The sequence below is a fragment of the Sus scrofa genome, chromosome 13 (assembly GCF_000003025.6).
Source record: "Sus scrofa isolate TJ Tabasco breed Duroc chromosome 13, Sscrofa11.1, whole genome shotgun sequence".
Taxonomy (NCBI): Eukaryota; Metazoa; Chordata; class Mammalia; order Artiodactyla; family Suidae; genus Sus; species Sus scrofa.
The window spans coordinates 82,238,876-82,258,237 of record NC_010455.5 but is presented as its reverse complement, the minus strand read 5'-3'; the positions used below and the strand labels follow the sequence as shown (position 1 = coordinate 82,258,237).

Genomic DNA, 19,362 nt, shown 5'->3' with positions numbered 1-19,362 from the left:
AATTGAGACTTCCTTTATATGTCATACATCCACATCCAAATATTATTTTTATTATTTTAAAACAGTCTAAAGCCAAATAAGAACAAGATGAGAAATAGTCACTAAGTTACCTGTATCACTGCATGATCACAATCTCAACAACCTAATCCCCATATCTGGGTGCCCACTCCTTTATTTTATAAATAAATGAATTGATCGATTCATTCGGAAAAAAAAACTATTCAATAAAGTGAATAAAGAGGAAAAACTAGACTTATAGAGCTTGTAGTATTAACCAATACTCTATTTTATCCACCAAATGTTCATTCTGGCAACTCTTCATCTCTTATTTTAACTCATCTCTCAATAAGACTGCATTCTTCCAGCACAGCTCTGCACTAGATTTACGTCCACAAACACTATTACGGGGAAGAGATGGCACATTTCAATTTTATTAATTAGAATTTATTATGGTACTCTCAAAGTGCTGTTACACTTTTAAAAAATGAGAACTCTACCCTACAGTTCATTCCCTTACAAGGTCCTAATTAGTTAAGTGAATTGCATAAACATTAAGGGGTAATTTAGTCTCAAGAAAAATAAAATAATGATGTATAGTCAGAAGAGTTCAAATGAGTGGCAAAATTTAGCCAAGAGAAAAAAATGAGGTATATGGTAGTTGTTTTCAAAAACATGAAAGACTGGCATATGAAAGACAGATTAAACTGTTCTCCAGAAATCTAAGGGACAAAATTAGGAACAATTAAGAGGAAGATACGTTTTGAGGCAATGAAAAGCCACAAGAAAGCAAGCACTGCGTCTATCTCGTTGTCTTGGATGTATGCATAAATAGCACCCAGCAAGTTCTTGGCATACAGTAGGTTCTCCTTTTGCTAGACAATAATCAACCAACTATAAGAGCTTTTCAAGAGGCAGAATAGTTCTAAGACCTAACAGGCTGTTTAGGAGGCAATGAAGTACTTGGTCACTGGAACACTGTTAAGCAAATGCCAAATGACCACTTGTCAAAAATAATTGTTAATGGGAACTAAGCATAAAGCATTTAGTCCAACTCAATGAACATTAAAGCTTCCTCAAATTGAGATACTGTAATTCTAAAAAAATGAACTCAAAATCTAAAAGAAAAATAAAACTTTCAGGTGAAGAAAGTCTTTTTGATGATTACAGTCTGGAAAAATGTCTAAAATCAACATATTTCATATTAATAATTTACTAATTTTTTTACCAACCTTAAAGATTTCTCAACAACTTGGGTACGATAAACTTCTTCCTGGTCCAAATTTATGGTACAGAAACAATCTCTCATCTTGTTGGGTCCAAGATACGGCAATAAATTTTTCGCTTCACCTGGTGGCACAAAAATTAAAACTGGTGTTAAATATCATCAGTTACTTCATGATAAGCCTTATATAGGATAAATTAAATAGAACATATAAGATACAGCAGAGAACATATAAGATGTAGCACAGAAAAAAAATCTGTATTTGAGAAAAGATGATCAATTTGGTCTAAAGAAGAATGGTGAGATGGAAGGGAAGAGCTGTGTGAAAAGGAGCATGTGAGGTCATATAATATACCATGTACATCTGGGATCCTAGAAAAGAGCAATGTCCCCACTTGTACTCTCCATCCCTACCAACCAGCGCCACCCCCAAGGATTGTCTCCACAATTAACCCCCCTTTTCCTGTATCATCATTAATTTTCCCCTCTACTGCATCATTCCCATCAGCCCATAAGCAAGCTTTGATATTCCCCAATTTAAAAAAAAACAACACACACACAGGAGTTCCTGTTGTGGCTCAGAGGGTTAGAAACCTGACTAGTATCCATGCAGATTCACGTTTGGTCCCTGGCCTCCCTCAGTGGGTTGAGGATCTGGCGTTGCCATGAGCTGTGGTGTAGGTCACAGACCCGGCTCAGATTTGGCATTGCTGTGGCTGTGGTGTAGGCAGGCAGCTGCAGCTCCAATTTGACCCCTAGCCTGGGAACCTCTGTATGGCACAAGTGTGGCCCTAAAACACACACACAAATCAAATCTCCCTTTACTCTGCCTCCTCTCTCATTATATCATTCCATTTCTAGATTCCCTTTCACAGCAGAACTTCACCAAAGAAATCACCTCTAGTCATTGTCTCTAATTCCTTCTTCAACCCCATGATGACAGTAAAACTGCTCTGGCCAGGGTTACTAATGCCTTCTATGTCGCCAAATCCAATGGCATTTTTCTGTCCTCATCGCATCTAATCTGGAAACACTATTTAACATAAGTGAATGCTAACATCCCTCCTTAAAACTCACTCTTTTCTTGGTTTCCACAACACGATATTGCTGGTGTTCCTCCTGTATCATTGGCCCGCTGCTGACCTCTCTTCCTCTTCATCTCTAAATGTTGCAAAGCTTCAGAGCTCAGTTCTGAACCATCTTCTCTTTTTTTTTTTCCTATGCAAATTCCCTCAGCGCATGGTGTTAATGCTAATGCCTCCTAGATTTCAGGGCTGACTTCCAGGCTCAATTTCTCCTCAACAATAGACATAAACATTCAACTGCATTCTTAGATATCTGATAGGCTTCTCAAATTTAACAAGTCCCAGATCAATGATCAGATTTCCTCCCCTAAAACACACTCTTCACCCAATCTACCACCCTCTTCCTCTATTTTTCTCACTATGCTCCCCCAATCTCCCACCCTCACATCCAGTCCATCAGTAAATCCAGCAGAACTCCAAATACCAAATCCAATGACTTTCCCTTGCCTTCATAAGCATCACCTACTCTCCATCAAGCAGTGTGATCATTTAAACATACTATTCAAGTCAATCATTCCCCTACTCCAATACCATTCCATTTCACTTAGAACACAATTCCATTTCTAAATTCCCATTTTCACGGTCTACAACAGCCCTACTGAATTATCCTCTCCTCCCTAACTTCTCCCACTGTCCTCAGTGTTCATCGTCTCTCCATTCATCAACCATATCAAGCTAGTTCACTTAGGGCTCCTGCCTGGGATACTCTAACCCTAATTCTTCCCTAGATGGCTGCCTCTTTTGATCATTCAAGTCTCAGCTCAAATGTCACTTCCTCAAAGAAACCTTTCCTGACCATTCTATCTAAAGTAGACAACCCTGGAGTTCCCGTTATGGCTCAGCAGGTTAAGATCCCAACTAGTATCCATGAGGATGTGGGTTTGATCTCTGGCCTTACTCAGTGGGTTAAGGGCCCGCCATTTCCATAAGCTGTGGTGCAGGTTGCAGATGCAGCTCGGGTCCCGTGTTGCTATGGCTGTGGTGTAGGCCAGCAGCTACAGCTCTGATTTGACCCCTAGCCTGGGAACTTCCATATGCTGCAGGAGCGGCCCTTTAAAAAAAAAAAAAAAACCAGACAATCCTGCTACCATATTCTATTTCTCTGTCTGTTTTCTTGATAGCATTTACAACTACCTCAATCTCTTTCATTTTTACTTAAGTGTTTATTTCTGGTTCCCACATTCTTGAGTTCTTGATTCCCTCATTCAAGGCCTGAGAACTTGTTGATCCCCAAGATCTAAAATAGTGACTGTCATACAGTTGGCATTTGACAAATATTTGCTGAATGAATATTGAAGAATCAGGTAAATCTAGTTTGAAAGGTCTTGAGAGACGCTCATGGGCTAAAAGGGACACAAAAAATTGTGGATGCTAAAATCAGATATCAGTGTACTAATTAGGAAAGCAAGGTAGTTGGCAAAAGAGAAAGAACATGTCCCTGAGAATCATGAAACTCATGTTCCTGTATTACCCCTGCTACTAATCAGCCAAATGACTTTAGATAAATCTCTGAAGAACAGTTTTCCTGATGAAAATCTGGGCTAGATAAACTAAGGTCTCTTCCTACTTACCAACTTTAAATCTAAAGACCATTTAAACCAATATATTTTAAAGAAGTCTATTAGATAAACTTACGAAGCACCTATGAAAAATTCAGTAAGCAAATGATTTTTTAAATTAAAATTAGAAAAAAGTCAATGGAAAGGCACCAGTAAGATATGCATGGTTATTAAGTTTGTCATTGAGAGATTCAAAAAAAAAAAAAAAATCAAATTCCACTTCACCAAATAAACATTCTTATTATATTCATCTCAAGATAAAATAAAGGAATCCAATCTTTTAAATGATACCCAAACTGCCTATTATGGGTTGGCCTGTCCAAATTCACTAGTTTCCTAACAGGAAAAATGATATATATTTGAATTTGTATAACTTGTATCCATTTGCTCTCCTCTTCCTCAAAAGACTAGATGTCCCTCCTCTTATCTGAAGCTCCTCCACAGCTCATCCATCTACCTATGCTCTCTACCTCAATCCCCTGGAATGAAAACAAATTTGGAATTAAATCATAACAAACACGCTCCATATCTAATGAAGGATTCTGGAATACTAAATCACTGCCCTTAAACATGGTGCTGTTTCATTCACACAAGTACAATTTGAGAAAATTATCCCATATTAATGTACACATATTCCACCACCCACCTAAACTTGACATTATCAGATACTTACTTAGAATAAATAAAATCCAAGTCCTCTGTAATATACAAAATGCACTCACTTTCTAGAAAAGCAGTTGGCATAATCTTTGAATATCTGTCACTAATGTTCAAAATAAACTACACTAGAAATAAATTCATCAAATCAATGCTAAATCACCCATGCTAATATGTTCAGTCAGCTATCAAGACTTTAAAACTGTAACTTCAAACTATAGTAGTAATTAATTGGCACTTCATAAAAACATAATAATCAACTGCCACTTTATTTTAAAAAATCAAAAGTGAAGTGACTAATGGTTAGAGAAGTAATAAAAATAGCATTGTACTCTATATCTCTAAGCAGAAAAAGATCATTTTAACAGCACACATTTTATATCGTGCTACACAAAAAGACAACATATGAAGAATTTTATATGGTATTTGTAGTGCTTCCTGGATTTGAAAGAGTGATTCTGTTCCCATGTTAGCAAAATTTTCAGCTATTATCTCTTCAAATATTTTCTCTGGCCCTTTCTCTCTCTCTTCTTCTGGCATCCCTATAATATGGCTGTTGGTGCGTTTAACATTGTCCCAGAGTTCTCTTAGACTGTCTTCATTTCTTTTTCATCTTTTTCTTTTCTGTTCCACATCAGTGATTATGAGGAATTTTATATTTTTATAAGATTACACTTGTCCTGTGTGTGATATTTTCATAGGGCCTCTCTAGCTCTAGCTAATTATTGTATATATATAAGCAAGTGCATTAGACAAAAAACTAATAACTGCTGCTTAAAAGGCAAGCTTCCAGCAAACTTATTCTATAATCTCTGCTCCAATCCTTCCCCTCCTACTCAAAGCCTGAATCTACAATTTGGCTTCCGATCCTGTTTATTTACTAGAACTTTCAAGAACACTAATTCTGTTAAGGGCTACTGATTCAAATGATTGCTTTTCTGGTCTTATTTAACCACACTTCAGTATTTGATAACACTAAACTTTCCTCAGTTTAGGTAACCCATTCTAACAGTTTTTCTTTTATTCCCTCTTTCAGGCTTTTCATCCAGTACCCACACTTTTAAGTGTCAGGAAACAGTCAGCATCCACAGACCACTAAATTCATCACACAGGTGGAAAAAAAATTTCAGGTTTTTTTTTTTTTGGCTGCCCCATGACTCATTGAGTTCCCAAGCTGGGGATCAGATCTGAGTCAAAGTTGTGACCTATGCCACAGCTGTGGCAACACCATATCCTTAACACATTGTGCCTGGTGGGGGACCAAACCATAACTCCAGAGATGTCACTAATGCTATTGCAGCACAGTGGAAATTCCTCAGATTTTTTTAATATGTCAGTATAAAACAATAAAAATACACTAAAATACAAATAGTTGTAAAGCTTCTCAATATTATTTGATGGTATTATTTGAAATTTTTCTCAATTTATCTATAGCTCATTTGATGATGGCTAGCCTTCAGGAGGATCAGGTCTGTATCTGTGGCAGATATGGGGCTCAGTGTTTATCATCCACTTCAACATCCTCCGGTGTATAACTTCCCAACTTCCCGTACTGCACAGACTAGAAAGCTAAAAATTAAATTTCTCAGCATCACGTGCAGTTAGGGTTGTGAATGTGATTTAAATTCTATCAATTAGGAGTTTCCATTGTAGCTTAGAAGGTTAAGAACCTGACGTAGTCTCCATGTAGATGTGGGTTCAATCCCTGGCCTCACTCAGTGGGTTAAGGATCTGGTGTTGCCACAAGGTGCAGAGTAGGTAGCAGATGCAACTCAAATCCGGTGTTCCTATAGCTATGGTGTAGGCCTGCAGCTGCAGCTCCAATTTGACCCCTAGCCTAGGAACTTCCATATGCCACAGGTGTGGCCATAAAAAGAATACATACATACATACGTACATACATAAATCCAATAATTAGACGCACTCACTAGAAACTTAAAGGGAGGTTTGCATTTAGGTTGCTTCTACTAGCAAGTACATCATCACTGAGATGTCCAAGTTTTCTGCAGTAGCACTTGCTGCAGTCCTTATATCCTGTCACAGGTTTCATAGATACGAAGAAGAAAGGTACAAGACATCCATTCTGTCACCCAGGTTGTGACCAGTGTGGCTTGGCTCTAGAGCCAGTTGCAGTGACAACAATTTACTGATGAAGATGGCTGCATGTCAATGGGTGTTTCATAATAGTGCCAGATTCCCGATCATGGCAGAGGTGGCAAAGTTCTAAGACTAACAGCTAAAAGTTACAGCTTCCAAATTTCACAGACATATTTCTGATCCCAAAAGAGGTGATAATTCCCTTTGTGGCCCAGATGCAATGTGGTTTTTGACAGCCATTCCTAAAAGTTTGACCAAAGTCTGTTTCTTTAGTCTTTCCAACACTTCTATAAGCCACTTAAAATCTTTTATTAAATCTCCTTCTGCTTACACTAGCTAGAGCTGATTCTGTAATCTAAGGCTGACTAATTTCTTTTCTTATCCTTTTTACCTTCTCTAACAAATTCAGAAACCCTGGCTCACATTACTGGTCATCAGAGTTTGGTAAATCTTTCGGCTAGATGTGGCTGTCTGGATCAAACATGGACTCAGACATTATGAAGCAGTGTCTCACTGACAACTACTTTTATTACTCCATTGGAGAATGACTTGACTAGTATAGTAAAAGTAAATGCTTCAGTTTGGGAAATGAAGGCAAATAGATCTTAATTCTCTGCATGGTTGTATCTGCCTTTGGAAAACATTTCTTCATTTCTTACTGCAGCATTTGGATGTGGTTTTTAAAACATGCTCAATAATATAGTATCATGAATTTGGGAGTGCCAAATTCTCAACATTCAAACCACGTGCACCATTCTGGGTACCTCCATCTTATCCTTAAATTTGCATATCCTATTTTGACTCTAAAGTAGTAAGATTAAAGTATTCAAGACAGTCAATATATTGCTAAGGCATGACACTTGAGCAAGACAGCTGAAATAATGGAAATGGTTTTTACTTGATTTTGAATTAAAGTAAGAAATATTTTTAGCTTATTCTTCATTTTAAAAGTTCTGTACATGCCAAGGTACTAAAATATGCAGAGGTAGATACTTGTCCTACAAAGGCAGATGTATTATTGGCCTTACAACAAATAGTATGGATCTGATTACATTTAAAACTATCACTATTTCCTTTCACAATCTATCAAGATCAGGATGCATACCACTGACAAAACAACTGTTCCTCTATAAAGAAAGGAGGCTGCCCTTCAAGCACAACATCTTTTATTCTGTAACATTATTTTTGTTGAATTCATAACTAGTACACTTAAAAACTTTTCTAGTCTACATGACTAACAACATAATTGTTAACCAAAATTGTTTTCTTAATTGTGTCTCTTACAGAGTACCCAAAATAGTATCCATGAGGATACAGGTTCAATCCCTGGCCTCACTCAGTTGGTTAAGGATACAGGGTTGCTGCAAGCTGAAATGTAGGTTACAGGTGTAGGTGGGATTTGGTGTTGCAGTGGCTGTGGCATAGGCTGGCAGCTACAGTTCTAATCAACCCTTAGCCCAGGAACTTCCACATGCTGCAGGTGCAGCTGTAAAACAAGAGAGAAAAAAGAGTCTCCCCTAAAGCATGGATTTTTAGAGATGAACTAATCCTCCACCAGGCATTTCTTCTCTGTCACAGATGTACTGTAAGTTTGCCAAGAACACCTTCACACTACACATCACTGGTTTTGTCCAACCATAAAAGGAAACCGCCACCTGCCAATTTATGTGATAGTAATTGTTTCAATGCATCATACATATCTTGCATCATATGCAGAGAATACAATAAAATGCTATATTTAGCTTTGGTCCCCATCCTTCATACTGTTGCCAGTTGCTTTTTAAATATATAAACACGTACATCACTTCTCACTCAAAAACCTTCAATGACTCTACCCTATCCAGCACTGCCCACCTTGGGCAAGATGGATGGCTAGATAGATATGCAGATAAGCAGACAGAAAGACAGACGGATTTAAGGGTAAAATCTAAAATTCCTTAGTCTGGCATAAAAAACCCTTCATGATCTGGCACAACCTACTACTTAATCTTTATCCCCACAAGTTATCTTCCAACAGTACTATACCTTTGGTTCCTTGTACTTTAAACTGTACTTCAATATAGTTTGAAAACACTGTATTCTCTCATGCCTCTGTACATCTGCAATATGATTTTCATTGTATGGGATGCTCTCACTGATGTTCCCCCCCAAAAAGCTCTGCTTTAGGGCATCTTTGTAAAGTCTTTCCTCAACTCTTAGGTAGTCATGTAACCCTTTCCTCTACTTCCTACTGCTTCTTACATGCACTTCTACCACAAGGATCATATCATACTGACTTGTACTTCATGCGACAAATATTTAAGTTCCTACAGCAGGCCCAGCACCTTTCTAAATGCTGGGACTATAACACTGAGTAAAAATAGTTCTCTGCCCACATGGTACTGCTGTACAATCTAGACAGAGGGAATAAACATCATAAACTATTAAACAAGTAGGTATAGAATACTTACTGCCATGGAAGAAAACAATACAAAGTAAGAAAGTTTGGGAGTGCCAGACCCAGAGGGCAGAGAAAGGGAGGAGAGTAATGTTATTTTATACAGGGAATCAAGGAAGGCCTTTCTATGAAGATATGTGAGAAGATACTTGAAGAAGATGAAGAGGGAATGAGCCTTGTATAAATATGGAGAAAAAATGGACAAGCAGAAAGAATAAAATACGCAAAGGCCCTGAGATAGGATAGATTGGCACACTGAAGGAAGAGCAAGGAGGCCAGTATGGCTGTAAAACAATAAGCAAAGTAGGAAGAGGGAAAAACCGGTAAGAGATGAGGTAGGAGTGAGGTTGAGCCCAGTGGAAAGTCTTGGGCTTTTTTCAATGAGATGGGAAGCTACTAAAGGATTATGGGCAGAAGAATGTCATGATCTAACTTTTCTTCTAAAGAATCACTGAAGAAGGAGATGGGGGGAAGCAGGAAACTAGATAGGAGGCTATTGTAATGATCTTAACGATAGATAACTGAGACTGGGGGACAGTCCTAGAATGAAAAGAAGGGGTCAGCTGGGCTTATGTTTTGAAGAGAGCCCACAGGATTTTGGATGTGGGTATAAGAAGAAAGGGGATCAAGGATCACTTCTTCTTCTTCTTCTTCTCTCTCTCTCTCTCTTTTTTTTTTTTTTTTTTTTTTTTGCTTTTACTTATTTATTTATTTTAGGGCCGCAGGTGCAGCAAAGAAAGTTCCCAGGCTAGAGGTCAAATTGGAGCTACACCCTATGCCACAGCCACAGACACACGAGATCTGAGCCGCATCTGCAACCTACACCAGAACTCACAGCAACTCCAGATCCTTGACCCACTGATGGAGGCCAGGGATGGAATCCTCATCCTCATGGATACTAGTCAGATTCGCTTCCGCTGCGCCACAATGGGCACTCCAAGGATCACTCCTTAAAGAATTTCAGACAGAGTAGCTGGATGAATAGAGATGCCATTTCCAGAGGAAAAAGCCTCCTGTTGGGAAAGAGGGAATCGAGAATTTGTACTGGGTGTATTAAGTCTGAGATGTCTATTAGATAACTAAGTGCGAATGTCAAGCAGGCAAAGAAGTCCTGGCTAGAGGTAAAATTTGAGAATCATTAGATGTCCACAATATTTACAAAATCCATAAGACCATACAGGATCATAAGGACAGTAAACGTGGAGAAAAGAAAAGGATTTGAAAACTGAGCCTCAGAGCTCTCCATCATTTTGAGTTAGCAGAGTTAAGAAGGACCGAGCAAAGGAGACTGCTACATGTCTCTGCTGAATATAAACTTAAGGGATGGGACCAACTCTTAGCACCATGCTTAGCTTGTAATAGATAATTAAATATTACTGAATAATAATAGTATGTTTATAACTTTAGCATGGGTAAAAAGAGGTTCTAATATCACAAGTTATAAAACTGCATATAAATGTCTTTTTATATGTTTGATATAAAGTGATCCAGGTCAACTGCTCCAAAGCTTTAAAAAGAAAATGTCTCCTGCATACAGTTACCAAAAGCAATAAATTTAAGAATCTACATTGTGTTAATAGAGAGATATCACCCTGAAAATAAATCAATCCTGAAATGTGCAGCTTCCAACATTTACTGAGTGCCTACTAAGATGCTAGAAATACAGTGGTGAGAAAAATAGACAAAACACATCGTCACTGAACTAACACAGATGGACAGACAGATAATAAATAAGATAAATAAAATGGTATGTTAGTATTAAGCAGGAATGAGCACCACACAAAACAGCAAAGGGAGGGGAGCCAAGGAAGGCTCCACCTAGAAGGTAACTTCTGCATAAATACACAAAGAAAGAAGGGAGACAAGTAAACATTTTAGAGAAAGTAGCTTTTAGTCATTGGCAAAAGTAAACAATTTAAACCGAGAAGATAAACACCACTGGGAATCAAAAGTGATAACTTAGATTAACAGAAATAGAAAGATGGCCAACTCCCTGTGTACAAGATCAATGATTCTGTGCAAAGGTCATGAGTAATAAATCCAGATCCTATCATATAAATTTTACCTAGGACTGGAATTCCAAATATAAGGCTATTGGGTAGAGATTCTGGTATATATGCTTCTGGACATGTATGCAAGTATGTACATTTGAGGGGGAACTGTGTACATGCATTTATATCTATAGGTCTTATGTGTTTCTATGTGTCCTAGAGGGGGGACACTACTGGGATAAATAAGAAAAAAAGATAAATATTTATTAAGCAGCTGCACATGCCAAGGCAATGCTTAATATTTTCTCAAATACTTCATTTAGTCTATATGACAACCTTGTGATGTAAGCATTTACTGTTCTCTTTCACAAAAATTTTTATTAAAAAATCACAGTTACAACATAGCTGGTACAGTGACTTGACAAGAAATCAAATTCCAAAGCCTAGTCTATCCATTACTATTAATGTCTTTCTGAATACAGCAGTGCTGAGAGGAATAGATAGCCATTCTCTCTGATATTATCTTAAGAGACCCTGTAGGATCTCCAATCTATTTCAAAGGATATCTTAAGCACAGAAATAAGAGCCAACACAGACCCCAGTGTGATTAACGCTCAAGAGAAATTGCAAAGGGCCAGGGTCAAGGTCCTGGACAAGATGATCCTAAGAAAAAGATTATTTGGAGTGGGAAGAAAGCTAAATCATAGTAATAGCTGTCATTTATCAAATAAATACATACATTACACATAGGAGATGTTTTTTAGAGACTTCATAAATATATTTCACCTAATCATCACAATAACTTCTTCTAAGTAATTTTTTTTTCTTTAAATACAGCGATCAGAGAGAGGAATAACATTCCAGGAGTAAGGCACAACATGAAGAGGTCTGAGAGGTAGAAACAAGAAGAGCATCTTCAAGAAGGCTAAGGCATAGAGAGATGAAAGAGGAACAAGAAGAGATAAGACTGTAAAGGAAAGGCAGCTTCAGAAAGTATCTGGAATGCCAAGCTAAGGAGTTTTAACTTTATTCAGTAAGCATCAAGGGTCACTGAAAGTTTCTGTGTGGTCAAAACTATGCTACAGGAAAATTACTGACAGCTACAGGGCCTACACTAAGGAAATGAAAAGGCAATGGGGAAGGGAGCGTGATGTGATGGACTGGGAGTCTGAGGTTAGTAGACAGCAAACTATCACATTTGGAGTGGATAAGCAATGCAGTCCTGCTATATGGCACAAAGAACTATATCCAGTCACTTGCGATGGAACATGATGGAGGATAATGTGAGAAAAAGAATGTATATATGTGTACAACTGGGTCATTTTGCTGTGCAGCAGAAACTGACAGAACATTTACTGAGCCACTGCATTGATAATGCCAGATCCTTAACCTGCTGAGCCACATGAGAACTAATATTTCTTAAATTTTTACTGAAATATAGTTGATTTACAGTGTTGTGTTAATCTCAGGTATACAATAAAGTGATTCGGTTATACATACACACATATACACACACACACACACACGTTTTAAAATTATCTTCCATTATAGGTTATTATAAGATATTGAGTAGAGTTCCCTGTGCTATACAGTAGGTCTCTGTTGGTTATCCATTTTATATATAGTAGTGTGTTTATTTTAATCCCAAACTCATCATTTATTCCTCTCCCTCAGTTTAATTTTAATTTCTGCTATAGGATAAAAGACGCACATATTTCTGAAAAACATACAGTACTGATGTAGTAAACCAAGTTGAACAAATTCACTTTGGAGATAGATCTGAGTTTCAACACAAGTTTTGTACTTAATGATCTGCATGTCCTTAGTCTTAACCAACTGCTTGCATAAAAAGAAGTAATTATAATACTTCAGGGACTACTATGAGAATTAACTGAGGTAAAGCACTTACCACAATGCCTAGAACAGAGTAACCACTCAGTAAATGGTAACTAGTAGCACCCTTCCTTGGTTAGGGATTGCTAAAAATTAGCATCTGTCCACAAATTCCTTCACCCTAGCCATTAGGTCCTGACCAAAAATAATCTGTAGTTTAACAACTGGATACATCGGAGGAGCTCATTTTTTCCTAAATGAGACTTTTTAAAATTTCTATTAGAGGAAAACGTATGGAAAACCACCTCCTTTTCTATACCTTATGCTCCACATCTCTGAAACGAAGGGTTTTAGAGAACTATTTCAAATTGGGGGTTTACAAACTAGGAGTCAGCTAGTCAAAGACTTACTTTGTTTGGATTGCATAATATTAGAAAAAATGTAGCCAACACCTATAAACGGGGAGAGTTAATAATAAATATTTCTGGTTTCTCTTTTAAGAATCCAAGACCTAGAAGTTCCCTTGTGGCGCTGGGTTAAGGATCGAGCATTGTCCCTGCAGCAGCTGGGGTCACTACTACGGTGCAGGTTCGATCCCTGGCCTGGGAACTTCCACTGGCCATGGGTGTGGCCAAAAATACATAAGTAATCAAAGATCTGGTAACATGGTTCTGAGTAGAAACTGCAGACAGCATCTTCTTTTTAAATCCTAACAACCTCCATACCTGGCTTTACTTCACTATGCCTGGTCTCTGTAGATTGGAGTTTGCAACCCCTTAATGAGTTAATCTTCTAGGTTCCCATAGCTTTAAGACCCTGAGAGATAACACATGAAATTTTTTTTTTTTTTTTTGACCACCCCATGGCATATGTTGTTCCCAGGACAGGGATCAGATGTGAGACGCGTTTGCAACCTAAACCGCAGCTGCAGCAATGCTGGATACTTAATTCACTCTGTTCGTCCAAGGATTGAACCTGTGTCCCAGCGCTTCCAAGACACTGCTGATCCCACTGCACCACCAGCAGGAACCCAACACATGACATTTTTTGAAAAGGCACATGGCAACACTGATTTCAATTGTTTTTAGATAGTGCTACCTATGGCCAGTTTGATAAATACTATAAAAACCAGATATACATTTATATGAAGTAAATTGTTTATCAAGAAAACTATGGACATATACTTTACCGATTATCACCACTGCTTATGTTACAGCCCATACTTAACTGAGTACACAGTGTACCAGGCAGTGTACCAAGTCATCCAATCTTTCTACAACCACTCTGTAAGATCAGAGTAACTACTATTATCAAATTATACAAAAGGAAACTGAGGTTCAGAGAGATTAGATGATTACTAGAAAAGTAGCAGAAAATCATGCTTTCAACATGCAAATTTTCACTTATCATTCAATCAATTTCTATATACCTAATATAATAAATACTCTGTACAGAATAAAGAAATCTTACAGAAGATAAGAGCACTCTCTTGCTCATTTATCTTTAAAATTCTCAGTAGAGAAAGGGAGAGAAAAACTGTCACAATCACACATGACCTTCCAAAGAGTTTCATATTCACCCTCTTCAGAATTATGTTAGATTGCTCCAAGGGTACAGTTGCAAAAAAAGGAGTGGGGGTGCCTACGAACTGTTGAAGAGAAAAAAGTTATGCAGCTGTTATTTCCTTCTTTAGTAGTCACCCTGAAAGCACCACTGGAAAACTAACTATACATTTGTGATGTTATTCAAGCGGAGAACAAGTCACCAATAAGCATATGGTGACTGCTGGAATACTCACTAACTAGGAAGTACGGTTTTCCAATGCATAAATTAACATGATCAGATAAGTGGACTGTCAAGCAACTTTTCTCACTCCCAGTAAATGATAAATTATCTTTAAAAAATAAAATCCGAGGAGTTCCTATTGTGACTCAGCAGTAATGAACCTGACTGGTATCCATGAGGATGCAGGTTCAATCCCTGGCCCTGCTAAGTGTGTTAAGAATCCGGTATTGCCGTGAGTTGTGGTGTGGGCTGCAGATGCAGCTTGCATCTGGTCTTGTGGCTGTGGCACAGGCTGGCAGCTATAGCTCTGATTTGATCCCTAGCCTGGGAACTTTCATATGCCACAGATGCGGCCCTGAAAAAAAAATATATATATATATATAATATATATATATATATATAATCTGAGATTATATATATATATATTATATATATATAATCTGAGATTCTATAATCCCACTCAACTGGTAATCTTAAAAAATCAACATATTACATAATTCCTATCAGAAATCTGGTTCTACCTAAGAAGAAGCACTATGATATTAACCTGGTACCTGGAGGTTAATATCATATGGGGAATAAAGTTTCACTAACTCCATCATGGAAATAAGGTAATGTGCAATCATCAGTAAAACAAAAACTAGGTAACAGCACTGAGCAAGCACTTGAGCACACAAACGACTCCAGAAATCCAGCACAGTTTAGGTGGTCAGCCTGGACTCAGTGAGCAAAGCACAGTTTTGTAGTTTTAAAACCTGAAAAATACATAAGTAAAATTCTTGACAAGACAAAAAGTCAAGGTTAAAGCATGAATTCCACAGCAACTGCTCAAAAAAGCCCTACTAGCTAAGATGCTGCTCTTCAATGGGAAAGTCTACAGAATATAATTAGCGGCCAATCGTTTTTACCGAAGTCATGTGCATTATAATTATCATACAGTTATCTATATTCTATCATATTAATCACCTCTGACTGAAGCTTAGTCCAGAACAAGAAGTTAGGAAACTACTGCACATGAAAAGGCAAGTTTCGCAAGGTATTGCCAGGAAATGTCCATGGGTTATAGAGAGACGTCACCAAGTTGCAGGCAGGATCTTTCTGTGGTTTGCCTTGCCCACTTCTGGTTTCAGTTTTGAACGTGTACTGATCCCTAAGCTCCCCACAGCCCCATTCTCAAGTAGCAAACCAAACTCTGAAGCACATATGGTAGAAATCTCTCAAGGATAGGCCAATAGTTTCTATAGCTTAAAGGCTCCTAAGCTGACCAAGAGAGCAAGCGAATGAAAGGCCCAAAGCCAGGCAGTGGCAGAACTAAGGGCTACATGGACAGGCCATTTACGGGATAAGGCTGCAATTTCTGGTAACAGCATCCAGGAAGCCCAAATAGGACTCATTATGATCTAGTGCTTCGCCACCCCCTCAAAAAAGTGCCACCTGGATATAAAGAAGTTACATCCACACAGGTGAATACAAGTATACGCATATGTGTGTCCTAACAGCAACACTAACATGCACAGGCAAACCCACATGAGTATAGTCAAGCAGAGAGAAGGGCAAAAATTTTGTGAATCCCCAAAACAGTACTAAATTTTTACAGTATTCCAACATTCTAATTTTATTGAATATCCATTATATTAACCCATGACCAATTTACGGATAACTATCAACAACAGAAATGTACTGGAGTTCCCGTCGTGGTGCAGTGGTTAACGAATCCGACTAGGAACCATGAGGTTGCAGATTCGATCCCTGGCCTTGCTCAGTAGGTTAAGGATCAGGCATTGGCATGAGCTGTGGTGTAGGTTGCAGATGTGGCTAGGATCCCACGTTGCTTTGGCTCTGGCGTAGGCCGGTGGCTACAGCTCCCATCAGAACCCTAGGCCTGGGAACCTCCATATGCCGTGGGAGCGGCCCTAGAAAAGGCAAAAAGACAAAAAAAAAAAAAAAAAAAAAAAGAAATGTACTGATCACTTCTTCCCATATATCATACGATGAGCAACTTGGTGGAAAAGAAGACATGGATTTTGATATCTTAAAGACCCTCTGAACACCTGCCTCTGCCCTTTTCAATCCAGAGCAAATAACCTTTCTGTCTGCTTCTTTCCTAAAACAGGAATGACAACAAACTTCTTCATGAAATGGGATGAAATGAAATAATTTACAAAGTATCCTAACACAGTATCTGGAAAAGAGTAAATAATAAATTTTAGCTCATCCCTCCATCCACCAAGAAAAAAATTTTTTTTCATTTTTAGCCACCTTGCAGCATATGGAGTTCCTGGGCCAGGGGTCAGATCCAAGCCTCAGGTGTGCCCTAAGCCACAACTGTGGCAATGCCAGATCCTTAACCCACTGTGCCGGGCAAGGGGTCGAACCTGTGTCCCAGCGCTCCTAAGATGCTGCTGATCCCGTTGTGCCATAGCAGGAATTCCAAGAAAATTTTTTAATAAAAATAAAACAGGGAGTTCCCATTGCAGCTCAGCAGTAACAAACCCAACTAGTATCCATGAGGACTCAAGTCTGATTCCTGGCTTTGCTCAGTGGGTTAAGGATCCAGCACTGCTGTGAGCTATGGTGTAGGTCACAGACACAGCTTGGATCCTGTATTGCTGTGGCTGTGGCATAGGCCAGCTACTGCAGCTCCAATTCAACCACCAGCCTGCAAACGTCCACATGTCGTGGGTACAGCCCTAAAAAGACAAAAAATTAAAAAAAGTAAAAAAGCCCAAATACAAAACAAAGAAGTTCTGTAACACGCAAATGGTACAATATTTTAAGGGATCAAAATTATTCTTTTTACTACATTCCTCTGAACCAAAACACTAACATTTTTAAAGGTCAACTTTCTGAATACAAATAGCTGGTGAAAAGAAGCAGAGCATATAGGAATTCGCTGTATTACTCTCATACTTTTATGTGTGTGAAGTTATATCAAAATTAAAAGTTACCTAAAAAATTGACAGAAAAGTTGACTTTATTTTTATGTGTACTCAAAATGTTACCAAACTCACCATTTGGTTACCTTATTTTTGTAGATAAAAGAATCCTCAACAGTCACAGAAAGAGAGGCTCTCACATCATAAGACTAATATTATGCCAAATTCATTTATACAAATAGTCATTTTTGATAACATAGCTTATACATAAATACACTCTCCAGAAAAGTTAATCATAAGGCTAATTCCCTTTGTCCATCTTGGACATAACCAATGTTGTTCATCCTTTCAAACCTTTTTCTGTGCTCCTTGCCATGTATACATAGAGAAAATGACATACATAACTACACATAGCACCGTAACAACTGACTTTTTTCTTTTCTTCTTCTTCTTCTTTTTTTTTTTTTTTTTTTTTTTGCTCTTTAGGGCTGCACGTGCATTCCCAGGCTAGGGGTCAAATTGGAGCTAGAGCTGCCAATCTACACCACAGTCACAGCAACATGGGATCCAAGCCACAGCTGCGATGTACACCACAGCTCACCAGAACACCGGATCCTTAACCCACTGAGCAAGGCCAGGGATCAAACCTGCATCCTTATGGATACTAGTCGGATTTGTTTCCACTGCACCACAAAAGGAACTCCCTGACTTCTGCTCAACAATACCTTTTAAGGTTCTTTCCCTTCATATTAGAGATACATTTCGTTCTTTTTAGCTGTTGTAGAACATGTGTATGAACATACTATTTAGCTATTATCCTACCAATAGACACTTAAGTTGCCTCTAATTGCTTTGTTTTACCAACAAGGTAACACTAAACATCTCTGTATAGGCCTCTTCTGTAAATATATACATGTTTCTGAAGGGCAGATACATAGAAGTAGAAATGTATAGGGTATATACATTTAAATTTTTAACAGATATTGCCAAAATGCTCTCCAACATTACTTTCCAATTTAAACTCAAGCAGCAGTGGAGAAAGTATCCATTTCCCTAAATGCTCACCAAATCCTGAATTAACAAGCTTTTCTTTTTTCACAAACCAATGACTTTTTAAAATTTGTATTTCTCTGATTAATTTTTGTTAAACCATACCAAATGTAATGGCCAAACTATTACATTTACTGGCCTTTTGTATCTTCTTTTCTGTGGAATGTGATTCATATTCTTTATTTTTCTAATGGCCTTTTCCTATTTAAAATTTGGATTTTGTTTGTTTGTTTGTTTGTTTGTTTGTTTGTTTTTTGGTCTTTTTTTATGGCTGCACTCCTGGCATATGGACGTTCCCAGGCTGTTACTGTTAAGGGCCGAATCTGAGCTATAGCTGGTGGCCTACACCACAGCCACAGCAATGTGGGATCCGAAAGTCACACCTGTGACCTACACCCTCCTTGTAGCAACACTGGATCCTTAACCCACTGAGCAAGGCCAGGGATTGAACCCACGTCCTCATGGTTACTAGTCAGGTTTGTTACTACTGAGCCACAACGGGAACTCCCTGGATGAACTTTTTATATATTCTGGACAAAAAGGCAAACAGCAGAGTAGGTTAAGAGTAACAGAGCTAGCCTGCCTATGGCCCACTAGCTGTCTGATCTTGGCAAGTTACTTAGTTTAGCTACTCCATGCCACAGTTTCCTCATCTGTAAAAAAGTGGATAACAACTGTACTAATAGAGTCACCATGAGGATTAAGTTAGTTAATAAACTTGAAGCGCATTAAAGCAGTGCCTGGAAGAGCACAAGTGTTATTTAAGTGTT

General features: G+C 38.2%; 1 protein-coding gene across 4 annotated transcripts in view; it reads right to left on the bottom strand.

Moving 5' to 3' along the window:
- Positions 1-19,362, bottom strand: part of RASA2 (RAS p21 protein activator 2) — a 122,622-nt gene that overhangs the window by 94,522 nt on the left and 8,738 nt on the right. For all 4 annotated transcript variants that reach the window (XM_021069545.1, XM_021069542.1, XM_021069544.1 and 1 more), the window contains exon 2: positions 1,230-1,347. In XM_021069545.1, coding sequence (XP_020925204.1) covers positions 1,230-1,347 — 118 coding nt within the window. The remainder of the gene's footprint in view (positions 1-1,229; positions 1,348-19,362) is intronic.